At 44.5% G+C, this 14,508-nt stretch overlaps 1 protein-coding gene across 4 annotated transcripts in view; it reads right to left on the bottom strand.

Annotated features, from left to right (window-relative positions):
- The window catches only part of XPNPEP1 (X-prolyl aminopeptidase (aminopeptidase P) 1, soluble), a 51,029-nt gene extending 36,529 nt beyond the window's left edge, over positions 1-14,500 (bottom strand). Inside the window, exons 1-3 of one of the 4 annotated variants that reach the window (XM_010859382.1) lie at positions 14,394-14,500; positions 7,840-7,928; positions 2,512-2,636 (exon numbers count right to left, since the gene is read on the bottom strand). In XM_010859382.1, coding sequence (XP_010857684.1) covers positions 2,512-2,636; positions 7,840-7,928; positions 14,394-14,425 — 246 coding nt within the window. In that variant the 5' untranslated portion in view covers positions 14,426-14,500. The other 3 variants (XM_010859383.1, XM_010859384.1, XM_010859385.1) reach the window with 3 other exon arrangements.
- Between the last annotated feature and the right edge of the window lie 8 nt (positions 14,501-14,508).

Here is a 14,508-nt window from a genome sequence, read left to right as displayed (position 1 = left end):
CTACACTGAACACTGCTCCCACTGACTGATCGCATCACCCTCTTGTCCAAAGACCCACAGTGGGTCCCTGCTACCTTTAAATAGGAATGTGAACATGATGCAATTCCATCATGCAGCCTTCCTTACCCTGCCAGCTTCAAATATTCTCTCTGACCAATGAGCTCAGTCTGCACTTTACCTAAATCTGTGCTGACCATTACAGTAGCCCCCAGACACATGTGGCTACCAAGCACCTGAAATGTGGCTAATGTGACTGAGAAACTAAATGTTTAATTAATGGGGGGCGGGTGTGGTGAAAGAGAAGAGGACAGCAAGAGTCCAAGAATATAAGCTTATGAGCCTAAACAGTAACTTCTGCAATGAAAAATCACAGCTAATATCAAGCAAGCTTAACTTTCTGTTTTCAGGACATTTTTCCACGATTAGAGATTCAGCTTTCTTATCCATGGAGGGGCCATCCAATTCTGAAATTCCAGACCCATTATAGGAGATGAAACACTAAGCGGAAGCCTGGAACATCACCTGGGGTTTGGCCAGTGTCGCTGCCATTCCCAAAGTTGAATAAGAAATTGCTTTGGGCCTATTTGTTGTTATTTAGTCACTAAGTGGTGTCCGGCTCTTTGCGACACTATGAACTGTAGCCTGCCAGGCTCCTCTGTCCGTAAACAGGCAGATTTTATCCTAACTTTAGGCAAAAGAAAACTGAAACACCAACATCACGAAGTTTCCATACACTCTTAAGTGGAAAAAATCTTCAAAGGTTGAAGCAAGTAATACTAACAGGTCACATCTTTCCATACAATGAGGCCTCACCTGGAGGTGAAGGTTCACAAATAAAGCAAAGCTATTAGGAGTGTGGCTGGGGCTCCATGACAGCTTGTGAGACTCTGAAAGGACAGACCCGATTTCAGACAACAGTGTGCGAGGCTGTGAGGGTTAATATTAGGTGGCCTTGACTGGGTGAAGGGATTCCCAGATAGCAAGCTGGTAAAACATTATTTCTGGGTGTGTCTGTGAGGTTGTTTCTGGAAAAGATTAACATTTGAGTTGGCAGACCCAATAAAGATCACCCTCAGATATACAGGGGCAGCATCCAATCTGTTGAGAGTCTAAAAAGAACAAAAAGGAGCAGAAAGGGCAAATTTGCTCTCTCCTGTTTGAGATGAGACATCCATCTTTTCCTGCTCTCAGACTTCAGCATTCCTGGTTCTCAGGCCTTTGATGTGAAAACATCCCTGGTACCCTCTGCAAGCTGAAGAACCAGGAAAGCCAGAGGTGTAACTCCAGTTCAAACCAAAGCCTGAGAACCAAGGGAGCTGATGTTGTGTGAGCCACTGCTCAAAATATCATAATCTCTCTCTCTTTTCTCTCCCTCTCTCCCCATATGCATGTGTTTGGTTCTGTCTCTCTGGAGAACCTTACTGATACAGGGACTTACGGAAGACCCTATACCAACTGCTACCTGATGTGCTCCACCATCCCACCCAATACTGAGATAGGACAGTTACAGTCATATCAGTCCAGGGCAACTGCCTGATGCTTAAAAGGCAAGAGAATGAAAAACACCACTGATGAATCTGGCAGAGAATCCATGTGACCTGAAGCCCAAGTCCAAAGGCTGAACTCTGGGACAGACAGGAAGCAGGTAAGGGCCCATCAGAAGTACCCAGGCAGGGGAAGAAGAAAGGAGTTCCCTGAGGATAAGGCCAAGGTCTGTCCTTCTTAAATGGTGGATGCCCGCCTCCTCTGCTACCTACACTCCTGAGGCCCGACTTGTGCTAGCTCTGCTACCTACTCACGTTCAGTCCTCAGTCAAGACGAAAGATGAAACTCTGAATCCTGTTCATCTAAACAACAGAGGCGAATGGAAGAATTCCATTACCAAACCCCCACCCTAAATACCACGTCTCTCTCTATCTCCCCACTGCCTACTAAACTTAACATTAATGTACCCAGCCACCACGTCTTCCCACATCCAACAACTCCCTGTCCTGCTTGATCTTCTGCTTCTACACTTAACACCTGCTCTCCCACCTCCTCCTTCAACCTTTCAACCACTTTCACTTGCCAGATTCTCCTCTTCAGCGGCCTCTCCTCTTTACATACTATTCTCCCCTTTCTCCCCCCTCTTCAAGGAGCAAGTTCGAACCCATTATTGTATAGAAACTGCTACTGAAGATCAACAGACAAAGGAATTCCCTGGAACATGGAGTCCCCTACTCCACTCTGAGATGACTGGAAATTCCACAGACATTTAAATCTGGAAAATGCTGAGTATTTCATCTGCTTCTTAGAGTTACACAGTGCACCCTAGTATATCAAAGGCTCTGAGAAATCCTATGGTTAAGAGACTGTTCAAATGGACACAGTTCCCTGTGCCGAGCCCTGGAGGACACACTTAGATGTGGTTTGACAACTAGAATCCTAGAGTACAAACACGCTGAGGGGAGAAAGGAGGAAACCAAAGGAGGGGTTGATGAATCCCATCACCAGCCCATCTCCACTCAGTACCTGATGGGCGTCTCCCGACGGGATGATGTAGGCCTGGATTGGTTCCGTCACATACTCCAAGTTCCTCATGGCTTGTCTCAGCTGCCGAAGCAGCTCTGAAGTTATCTTTGGAGCCATTCTGCTGTCTGCAACAACAGGGAGAGTTTGTTCCAAAACCAGTCAGACTGCCCCCACGTAACTCAATGACCAACCGAGTTCCAGAGAGGTACGTGGTATAAAAACTGATGATCTACACTGAAACGTCATGATCCTCCAAAGTCCATAGTCTACCCTGGAGTTCACTGTTGGTGCTGCACATTCTATGGGTCTTGACAAATGTATAGTGACGTGTACCTATCACTATGATTTAAGAGTTTAATAGTTTTCATTGCCCTAAAATCCTCTCTGCTCAGCCTATTCATCCTTCCTTTCTCTCCTCCAATCCCTTGATGTGACTAATCTATTTACTGCCTTCATAGTTTTGCCATTTCCAAGAAGTCACACTGTTGTAATCATACAGTATAAAGCCTTTTCAGATTGGCTTCTTTCACTTAGCAATGTGGATTTAAGGTTCCTCCATGTCTTTTCATGACTTAATAGTTCATCTCTTTTTATTGCTGACTATTATTCCATTGTCTGGATGTGCCACAGCTTATTAATATTTATCCATTCACAAACTGGAGGACATCTTGGTTGTTCCCAAGTTTTGGCAATTTTGAATAAAGCCACTATAAACATCCATGTTGCAGGTTTTTGTATGGACGTAAGTTTTCAGTTCCTTCGGCTAAATACCAAGGAGCATGACTGCTGGATCATATGGTAAGAGGATATTTGGTTTGTAAGAAACTACCAAATGTCTGCTAATGTGGCTGTACCATTTTGCATTGTCACCGTTAATAAATTCACTGGTCCACATCCTAGGCAGCATTTGGTGTTTTCAGACTTTGGGATTTTACCAACCAATTTTTCAAACAAACAAAAAATACTTGGCTTAACCAAAAACATCCTAATGCACCATCCTGTAAATAATGGAGAGTTATATTGAGGCCATTGTACTACAGGTTATCTTTAAGAATTTATACCCTGAGCTTCCCTGGTGATCTAGTGGTTAAGAATCCACTTGCCAATGCAGGAGACATGAATTCGAGCCCTGGTTGCAGAGGCTCCCACATGCTGCAGATCAGCTAAGCCTGCCTGTGTGCCACAACTACTGGGCTATTGCTCTGGTGCCTGGAAGCCACAACTACTGAGCCCATATGCTGCAACCACTGAAGCTCACACGCCCTAGAGCCAATGCTCTGCAACAAGAGAAACCACTGCTATGAGAAGCCCACGCGTTGCAATGAAGAGCAGCCCCCTCCTGCTGTAGCTAGACAAAGCCCAAGTGCAGCAAGGAAGACTCAGCACAGCCAAAAATAAAATAAATCAATAAATCTGCCAAAAAAAGTGTATACTCTGACGCATTGTAGCTTATAGTCTGCTAGGTATGGACCTCTTTTTTTATTTTGGTTCTTTTTCTTTAACAGTTTTATCTGGTGCTTCTCCATCACCACCACCACCTTGGGCTATAAAAGCCTCAGTCTCTATGGTTATCTCCAATAGATTCCCCTACAGGGTATAATACTAATCTTGGGACTCACTGGGAAAGTGCCCCATCTTATTCATAATCTGCAAGGGCAGCTTCAGTTACTGGCCTTAGGGCTCCCACTCAGAAGTTTCCAAAAGACAGAAGTTTCCAAAAGAGAGAGACACCAGAAACAGTCCTGTTCATGAATCAAACATGTCCATGATCCCTGCATTACAGTTCCTTCTAAATACTTTTCAGAGGGACATCCTTTCCTTTTGTCTGTCCTACTGAGCCTATAATTTCTTATGTACATAAAAAAGAGGGATCAGAAGTATCTAATGACCTAAACTTATATATTAATACCTCCACTGGGTTCAAAATAAAACCTATTGTGACTTCACAAGCTTGCTAGCATCCGAAAACTTTATTATGATGTCTTTTGGGGTTTCAAAATAAATTTGTGCTTCCGAATCATATTTCTGAGCAATTTAATATTTTTAAAAATCAAGCAAAAACGTAGACATCCTTTGGAACAGTTCCAACCTTGGTGGCACATGACAGCTACCTAGGGAGGAGTACAGCCTGAGCATCTGGAATTTTAGAAAGCAACTATATGATAGAAACCAGTGTATTTTCTTTTGACATCATTAATTTCCTCTGTTCTTCCAAATAGAAGAATGTGACTTCTATTTGGACACATCCTGATTTAAGGATTTTGCTGGCACTGACTAGGTGTTTATTGAGCCGACTGTAGTACGGATCAATAGTATCAGTTACTAACTTCATCAGTAAAGTCAACAGACCCAATGGCAAGCACAAAGTCTTCAGTTATAGGTGGCACTAGTGGGAAAGAACCCGACTGCCAATGCAGGAAACACAAGAGACATGAGTTCAATCCCTGGGTCAAGAAGATCCCCTGGGGGAATGGCAACCCACTCCAGTGTTTATGCCTGGAGAATCCCACAGACAGAGGAGTCTGGCTATAGTCCATAGGGTCACAAAGAGTCCAACACGACTGACATGACTTAGCACGGCAAGCACACACTGAAAACCATCAAAGGCAAGATGGAGCCGGTCAAGGACATCTCTGCTTCCTGGTCAACACAGCCTGCTTCCTCAGCACGCACTCTGACCTTCATCACCATCTCTCGCCTCATCAATACATTCCTCCTCCAGACTGGCCTCCCTCAGGATCACCAGCATCCTTAGTTTCACTCCACTACAGGGGCATCTTCACTCTTTCCTCCACAATGCCCCCTGCCACCCTCACCACTATTAACATCTCCCCTGAGCCTGCCTTCCTCATCCTTCGTGCCCCTCACATTTGGTCAGTGTCCTCGGTCTGATGCAGACACGTCTTTGTCACCTGTATGAGACTCAATGCAAAGATTCCCAATACCACAGCCAGAAGATAGGATGGCTGTGGCTGAGGCAACAAATGGGCTGTGGCCATGGAGGCAGCTATCATGGAGATGGACACAATGAGAAAAGGTGGCTGCAGGAAAGCAGGCCTTACAAGTGAGTGAACGGGTGAGCAGCTAGAGTTGCGGAGGAGACAAAGCAGGTACAATCACGAGACCCAACCACTGCGCAGGCAGCTGAAATGACAGTCAGGATGGAGGAAACGAAAACCATGGCTGTGATCCTCATAGGCTAGTTTTTATGAGGATTAAATGGACTGCCATGTGGAAAGCATTTAGAAGCAGTGCCTGGCACATAGTAAATGTTGTGTTTGCAATTACTAGAGGTAGATACACAATTAACTACAGTAACTATGAAAGCAATATGAAAAATGGTGAGAAATGGTGGCTATATTGCTTCTCCTTAAGGCGGGGGCCATGTCATCTTCATCCCTGAATCCATGTATCTAGCCCAGCATCTCATACACGCATAAGCTCACTCGAAGATGGCTGAATGAGTGTCACAGCTCTGTGCCTATCTTTTCAGACTCAACATAACAGCGATGAATCTTCTGTGAAAAAAAGCTAGGATCCTAAAAGATGCCGTATTTTAGCATCTGCTCATTCCACATCCCATTACTTTTCAGAAACGTTAGAAGCAGCCAAGAGCTAATCAGGGTGTGCAGAGACGTGGGGAGCCAAGAACAACAAACCTAGTGCATGATGTAAAATTAGCGCATACATTGCCAGGTATTTTTAAATCATGCTCTAAAAAGAATGACTCATTTGAAAGTCTCTTGCATATGTGGATCTGCTTTTAGAAATAAGTTCCTAAGCCTTCAACCTTTATCACAAACAAAAGACTTTTCGCTGCTTGGAATTACATGAAGAGCACCCCCTATTTACCTCACTGGGTGGCTAGAAGAATTTAACATGACAGCCTGTGTGTAAGCACCATACACGGCAACGGATACGCTGTAGAAGCTCAAGAAATATTACTTCAATCTGAATCTGAAGCACCAGCTGGGATTCCTACACGTCTTGTTACGAGAATAGAAGGGGCTGGTTTACTCCAATTTCGGCATCTTAGCATTTTCACAGATGCCAAGCTGCTCCTCCAGCACCCAGAGCTTTAGTTTGTTGCTCTGTCCCACTGCTGAGGAAGGGCCAAGAACTTTACATACATTAGTGGTTAATCCTCATAATAATCCCCGCCCAGGGAGGTTCAACTCTTCCCATTTTACAGATAAATAAACAGAAGTCAAATACTTGATGACCCAAGTCAAGTGGGTCATCAGGATAAGGACCCAAGGATTCAATTACCAAGCCCATGCACTGATACATCATCTTATCTAGAGAACATAACAGAGGCAGCTCTCTTAAAGCAACTCTAAAACCAAAGGAGTCAAAACAAGTGGGCTCCAGTTTCCAGCTGGAATTTACAACCTCAGACAACTGAAGCTCCCTGAAGCTCTATTTCTTCATACGTAATAAAAAGAAAGAGAAATTCTCACCAAACTCTAAATCCAATGGTTCTATCACTTTTCCCTTTCCTACTTCCTCTTCTCATTCCTTCCTCTCCTTCCTCCAACATGGCCCAAAATGTGTTGGATACAGCTACATTTTTAAAGAAAAAGGACCTAAAACTGCATATAGTTACAGCATTGATCTCCCAAAGAGAGATCAGTTATGGTTTCTAATGTGCTTTGTGGGATTGATCTTTTTCAGTCAACTACAAGGAAACACTGTAGTTCTCCTGGGTAGTCCGCAGAAAAGGGACTGGAAATACAGAAATATACCACTTTTTTTCGGAATTTGGGTTTCTGGCAACCCAACAATATAACTAATCAGTTCTGGGAAGAGGATATGGTTCCAGAAATTTTTCCCCAGAGGATTTTCCTGAATGCCTGTTCAATTTATAAAGCACAGTAATGCATTATAAACTTATTTCATAGTCTTAAGATGAAAACTGAAAGCCAATCTGTAAGGATGTCAATAAATTATATTAGAAATTAGAAAAATCAGACTAGAACTTTTTCAATAACAACCTATCTCTACCACTACCACCACCATCCCACCATGCCAAGAACAATGAATTCAAAAACTATCTCTCTTTACTTTCTACTGAAAAAAGTAACATATATATGTGTATACATACACACACACACATATACATAAAATACATACATACACACAATAAGCAACAACTCAGGAAGCCAAAAGACAAAATGGTTTTTAATTTCCAGGCATACATCCCCTCAGCCCTAGTCATGATCAATTATTAATCGCTTACCCTCCCTTCTCTCTCAACTTGGTGCTGAAGTAGGGGAATCTAAAATCCTTCTGAGATGTTCCATCTAAAGTAAGAGGCAAAATTATTACCTGTTTCCACACCTGGGTCTCCAGAGTATGTCAACTCGTTAGGTTCAATTATTCTTAAATTTTTCAGCTGAAAATCCTGGTAATTTGCCCTAAGGAAGAGAAAGAATAGGCTATTGCAGACTTTGACCTCAGTAAACGTGGCAAGGTTTAGTCAGAGAGGAACATCAACTTGACTTAGCAATTTTCCTTTATGAGATGGAAAATCTCTCACCCCAATATCAGTGATGAAATAAGTAAGTTTCAGATAAAACATCACCATGGCAGGTAAATCTCAATCTCAGTCTCTAATTTATGAATTTTCTTCCACTATAAGCAGATTCTAAATTCATACAAAAATGCAAAGAACCCAAAATAACCAAAACAATTATGAAAAAGAACAAAGTTGAAGGATTCAACCCTTCCTGATTTCAAAATTAATAAAACTACAGTAATCAAGACAGTGTGGTACTGGCATAAAGATAGCCTTATGTATCAATGAGGGCTTCCCTGGTGGCTCAGTGGTAAAGAATCTGCCTGCCAATATAGGAGACATGGGTTCAATCATTGGGTCAGGAAGATCCCCTGGAGAAGGAAATAGCAACCCACCACAGTATTCTTGCCTGGGAAATCCCATGGACGGAGGAACCTGGCGGGTGGTTACAGTCCATGGGGTCACAAACGAGTTGGACACAACTCAGCGACTAAACAACAACAACCAGATTCACCTCCTAAGAATCTGTATGCAGGTCAAGAAACAACAATTCGAACGAGACAGGGAACAATGGACTGGTTCAAAATTGGGAAAGGAGTATTTCAAGGCTGTATACTGTAACCCTGCTTATTTAACGTACATGCAGACTACATCATAGGAAATGCTGGGCTAGATGAATCAAGCTGGAATCAACAGTGCCAGGAGAAATATCAACAACCTCAGATATGTAGATGATACCACTCTAACGGCAGAAAGCAGAGAACTAAAGAGCCTCTTGATGAGGGTGAAAAAGGAGAGTGAAAAAACTGGCTTAAAACTCAACATTCCAAAACGAAGATCACGGCATCTGATCCCACTGCTTCATAGCAAAAGTTTGGGTGGGGTCGGATGGGGAGGGGCGTGTGCGGAATGGAAACAGTGGCAGACTTTTATTTTCTTGGGCTCCAAAACACTGCTGATGGTGACTATAACCACAAAATTAAAAGAGACTTGCTCTTTGGAAGAAAAGCTATGACAAACCTAGACAGCATATTAAAAAGCAGAGACATCACTTTGCCGACAAAGGTTCGTATAGTCAAAGCTATGGTTTCTCCCGTAGTCATGTATGGATGTGAGAGCTGGACCATAAAGAAGGTGAGTGCCAAAGAACTGATGTTTCTGAACTGTTCCGCTGAAGACGACTCTTGAGAGTCAGAGTCCCTTGGACTGCAAGGAAATCAAACCAGTCAATCCTAAAGGAAAACAACCCTGAATATTCATTGAAAGGACCAATGCTGAAGCTGAAGATCCACTACTTTGGCCACCTGATGCAAACAGCTGACTCACTGGAAAAGACTCTGATGCTGGGAAAGACTGAGGGGAAGAGGAATAGGGGGCAACAGAGAATGAGATGATTGGAAGGTATCACCAACTCAATGGACATGAGTTTGAGCAAACTCTGGGAGATGGTGAAGGACAGGGAAGCCTGGCACGTTGCACCCCATGGAGTTGCAAACGGTAGGACACGACTTAGGGACTGAGCAACAACAACAACATCTAATGGAGAAAAATACAGTCTCTTCAACAAATGATGATGGGACAAATGGATATCCACATGTAAAAGAAGGAAGCTGAACTTCCACCTTCACACCATATACAAAAATTAACTCAAAATGGATCACAGACATAAATGTTTTCTTAGAAGAAAACATAGACATAAATCTGCCTGACTTTGAATTAGGCAATGATTTCTTAGATATGACATCAAAAGCATATGCAGCAAAAGAAAAACAGACAGGACTTCATTAAAGACTTTAATGCTTCAAAGGATACCATGAAGAAAGTGAAAAGACAACCCATAAAATAAAATATTTGCAACTCAAATATATGATAAGATTCTGGTATCCAGAGTATATGAAGAACTACTATAGGGACTTCCCTGGTGGTCCAGTGGTTAAGCAACCACCTGCCAATACAGGGCACAGGGGTTCAGTCCCTGGTCTGGGAAGATCCCACAAGCCAAGGGGCAACTAACCCCATGAGCCGCAACTACTGAAGCCCACATGCCCTAGAGCCTGAAATGAGAAGCCGCTAAAATGAGAAGCCCATACATTGAACTAGAAAGCAGCCTCCACTCACCACAACTAGAGAAGGCGGCACCCAGCAACAAAGACCCAGCACAGCCAAAAATAAATAAAACTTTTTTTAAAAAGGACTATTACAACTCAACAATAAAAAGAAAAATATTAAAACTTTTAAATGGTCAAAGACTCCAAATAGACATCTCTCCTAAGAAGATAGAGAAGTGGCCAATAATCAACATGAGATTTTCAGCATCATTATTCATAAAGGAAATGCAAATGAAAACCACAATGACATACCGCTTCACACCCTCTAGGAAGATTATAATGAAAAAAAAAAAAAAAAGACAGTAACAAGTATGGGCAAGGACATGGCAAAATTGGAACAACCAGAAATTCACTGGTGGGAATGTAAAATAGTACAGTAGCTTTGGAAAACAGTCCAGCATTCCTCAAAAGATTAAATACAGTCTTAGCCTATGACCCAGCAATTTCACTCCTAGGTACATTCCAAAGGAAACTGAAAACACAAGTCCACCTAAAAACTTAACAACAAAGTTCACAGAAGCATTATTCATGATATTCAAAAAGTAGAAACAACCCAAACATCCATCAGTTGATGGATAAATAAAAGTGGTCTAAACATACAATGGAATATTATTTGGCAATAAAAAGGAATAATTACTGATATATGCTGCTGCTGCTGCTAAGTCACGTCAGTCGTGTCCGACTCTGTGTGACCCCATACACAGCAGCCCACCAGGCTTCCCCGTCCCTGGGATTCTCCAGGCAAGAACACTGGAGTGGGTTGCCATTTCCTTCTCCAATGCATGAAAGTGAAAAGTGAAAGTGAAGTTGCTCAGTCGTGTCCAACTCAGCGATCCCATGGACTGCAGCCTACCAGGCTCCTCCATCCATGGAAGTTTCCAGGCAAGAGTACTGGAGTGGGTCACCAGTGCCTTCTCCAACTGATATATGCTGTAGTAATCAGTAGTAATCCAACGTAGTAAAGCTGGAAAACATTTTACGCTAAGTGAAAAAAGCCAAAGACGATCATATATTGTATGATTTCATATGCAGTGTCCAAAAGAAACAAATCCATAGAGAGAGAGTAGGCAGTGGTTGCTTAGACGTAGGATGGAGCTGGAAATAAGGAGTGACTGCACTGTGTACAGGGCTTCTTCCAGGGAGGATTAAAATGTCCTAAAAACTGATCATGGTGATGGTTGTACAACTCTGGGAATATTCTCAAAACCACTGAATTGTACTTTTTAATAGGTAAATTGTGTGGTACATGAATTATATCTCAATAAAGTTGTTATAATATTTTACAAAGTAAAAAACCTCTTTTCCTTGGACAGAAAACAAGTCACATTCTTACCTGATTTCCCTTGACTTCATATACACATTTAAAAGACGGTGAGCCAAGGAAGTCAATTTCTCTACATACTCAACTGACTGGTTCACACATAGGACAAGAGAGCTGGAGGGAAACTATTCAAAAGCAGTCCTATTATTCACTTTACATGAGAAGAAACAACTCGCCACAGGCCATAAACATTAGGAGCTGCAAAGACAAGACGAGAAATCAGTCTGACAGGTGATGTTCCCAGAGAACTTGAGTTCAAGCACTCTCTGTCAGCATCACCAACTCCATATTCCTGTAAGGATCAAAGGAGCCACAAAGCAGCTAAACATTAAAATAATCATGCTCCTGTCATATCCTGGTCTCTGCAGAGTCCAAAATCCATCCACCCTTCACTAACTTGGACAGACACATTCTCAGGCTCTCGGAGCAAGGTTATCATTAAACATTAGAGCTAGAATATACCTCAGGGATGATCCAACTCAGCTCCCACCTCTAGAAAGAAACTGAGAAACAGAGATCAACAAATTGCTCAAGGCCTCAGAGCTATCTGATGAAACAGCTAGTCTAGAACTAGAGTCTAGGCCTCCCAAGGTTCACTTCAGTGCTCTTCTCCTGCCCAGGACTTTTTCAGCCTGTGGCTGTTGTTTAGTCACTATCGTGTCTGACTCTTGCAATCCCATGGACTGCAGCCTGCCAGGCTCCTTTGTTCATGGGATTTCCCAGGCAAGAATACTGGAGCAGGTTGCCATTTCCTTCTCCAGGGGATCTTACCCACCCAGGGATCGAACCCATGTCTCCTGCTGGGCAGGAGATTCTTTACCACTGAGCCACCTGGGAAGCCCCTTCTCCAGCCAACACGTTCTCGATGTCATGATGTGCCATAAGATGAGTAAGAGGAAAGAAGCATGCAGAGAACTTCCTATTCAATCTATTTATAAGATGGTTATGGCACATTTTTCTCCCTCTCTCTTTTTAAAGAAATCCCAGCAGTGTTATTACCCTCCCCATGCCCCCAGTCTAGGATGAGAATCACACATGTATATCACTCTGGATGGGGCAAAACAAGGACCAAGATGCTCAGTCATGTCCTGTAAGATGAGACAAGGGTAGAATGGAACAGATTCTAGGGTGAAGTGGGCAATGTTATTTTTGCCTACCCAGAATCCAACCCTCCCTCTTTTGGTCAGAGCACCTTGGTTTTCCTTCTGAAAATGTCTCTTCTCCACTTTCAGCCCACAGCATTGGAAGAGTCTCACCTGTTCACCCACCAAGTTCTGGGATCCAGGCCCGCTCAATCCATCCTTCCAAACCAGCGAAGGACAAAGGATCAATCCATCCTTCCAAACCAGTGATGAACACAGGATCAAATCGGTCCAGTGAGGATCAGATTTGGAATTTCTGCTCCAACCGTTAGGTAAAAAGACCCTATTTCTGCTGGGGCTGTCAGACTACAATTGTCATAATTTGCCAAAGGAGAAAGTCTGCCTGACAATGAAGCCAACACTAAAGAAATCAGAGCCAAGAAGTACAAGAGAGAAACCAAGGCTGAAGCTGGTGTGGTTACCTGGACTCAGCTACACTAGAAGCTGGCTCAACCCCTTAACTAAGTCAATTTGAGTTCAGTTTCCATCATCTAAACCGAGTCATGTTTACAGTGATAGCACTCAAGTTCTGCCATTAGGGGAAGTACCTGGGGCAAATGGCCCCCTTCTCTCAGCTCTCAGTGGCCTCCTGTGTGAGGTAAAGAGGCTCTCTCAGTTGATGCCTAAAAACCCTTCTATCCCTAAAATGTTGTGAGTCTATGAAACCAGCAAAGACCAACTTGGTCCTCAAAGGCTACTTCTCAGCCTAGGGCCCTAACTCAGGATCCACTTGTCTGAACCCACCTCCAGCACTTAACACACAGGCAGCTCCTTCCCTGTGCAGGTTAGCCACACATCAGACATCCTTTCACAGGGTGGGCAGGTTCTCTACTCATCCCTAACATGCTGTGGCAAGGCCAAGTTCAACTCAAGGTCAGCTTGGGATCCCTCCACTCACAAACACCAGCACAAGCCTTGGTCTGTGTTCAGCAAGTGAGTCTGCCCAGGCTGCGAAGCCTATTCATTCAAGTTTCAGCTGGTTAGAGGATGGCTGACCTCCTGCGGATTGCCAGGGTGCTTGGCTTCTGACCTTTGTGACCCTCAACTTACCTCTCCCCCATTTTGTTAGCAGCCTCCTCCCATTTTGTTAGCTGCTCTGGTAAGTATTCCCTGGGTATAGGGGAAGCACAGGCTGCACCCTGTTAATGTGAGACCAGGGGATTATCCTTCTCACGTCCCTGAATCCAGGGAGAACCCAGGGCAGGTTACCGGTGGGACTTCCCTGGAGATTATGCCCAAGTATTATTCCCTAGCCTCTGAAAACACTTGGGTGGGGAAGGGCCCGCGGTTGCCTATCCTTGTGGCGGTGACAGATCAGTAAGGCGAACTGCAGGTGTCATACTGTCAGGGTTGTAATTTGAGGATTAGATTCCCAGGGTAGAGGGGCGAGGGCAGGGCTCGCCCGCCTTCCCGAACCCCGAGAAGAGCCAGTAGGGGTCAACTTCCTGCCAGAGCGGGCCTTCTCACCCGGCCGGGGAAGGGGCGGCGATGGCCACCGCCCCCTCGGGCCGATAGCCGCAGCTCCGCACACACACACGTCCGGGGACCTGGCTTGGGCTGCCTGGGGGTGCCCGCGACCGCTGGAAACCAACCGGAACTTGCCCGGCTGCATAGTTCCCTCCCCTGTGGCCTCGCTCGGGGGGCTCCAGCCAGCCCCAGCCGGCGCCCGACTGCGGTGGGCCGCACGCAGCTCCTCACCAGCTTGTCCCTGCCCTCCGGGGTGCAATATGCGTGCCCAGGCCCGGGGGGCCGCGCGCTGCCCGGACGCCGGATCCCCGGCAGAGCGCCCTCACCTTACTCGCGGTGCCTTTCTGGAGGCTGCCATTCGGCGGTGACGTGCCGGGCCCACGTCAGTGGAGCGCAGACCAGCTGATCGCCGGCGGACCTGCAGGAGCAAAGGAAGCCGGC

The sequence above is a fragment of the Bison bison genome, unplaced genomic scaffold (genome assembly GCF_000754665.1).
Source record: "Bison bison bison isolate TAMUID 2011002044 unplaced genomic scaffold, Bison_UMD1.0 scf7180017864456, whole genome shotgun sequence".
Taxonomy (NCBI): Eukaryota; Metazoa; Chordata; class Mammalia; order Artiodactyla; family Bovidae; genus Bison; species Bison bison.
The sequence above is the reverse complement of the archived record's forward strand: the minus strand, read 5'-3'. Positions and strand labels throughout refer to the sequence as shown.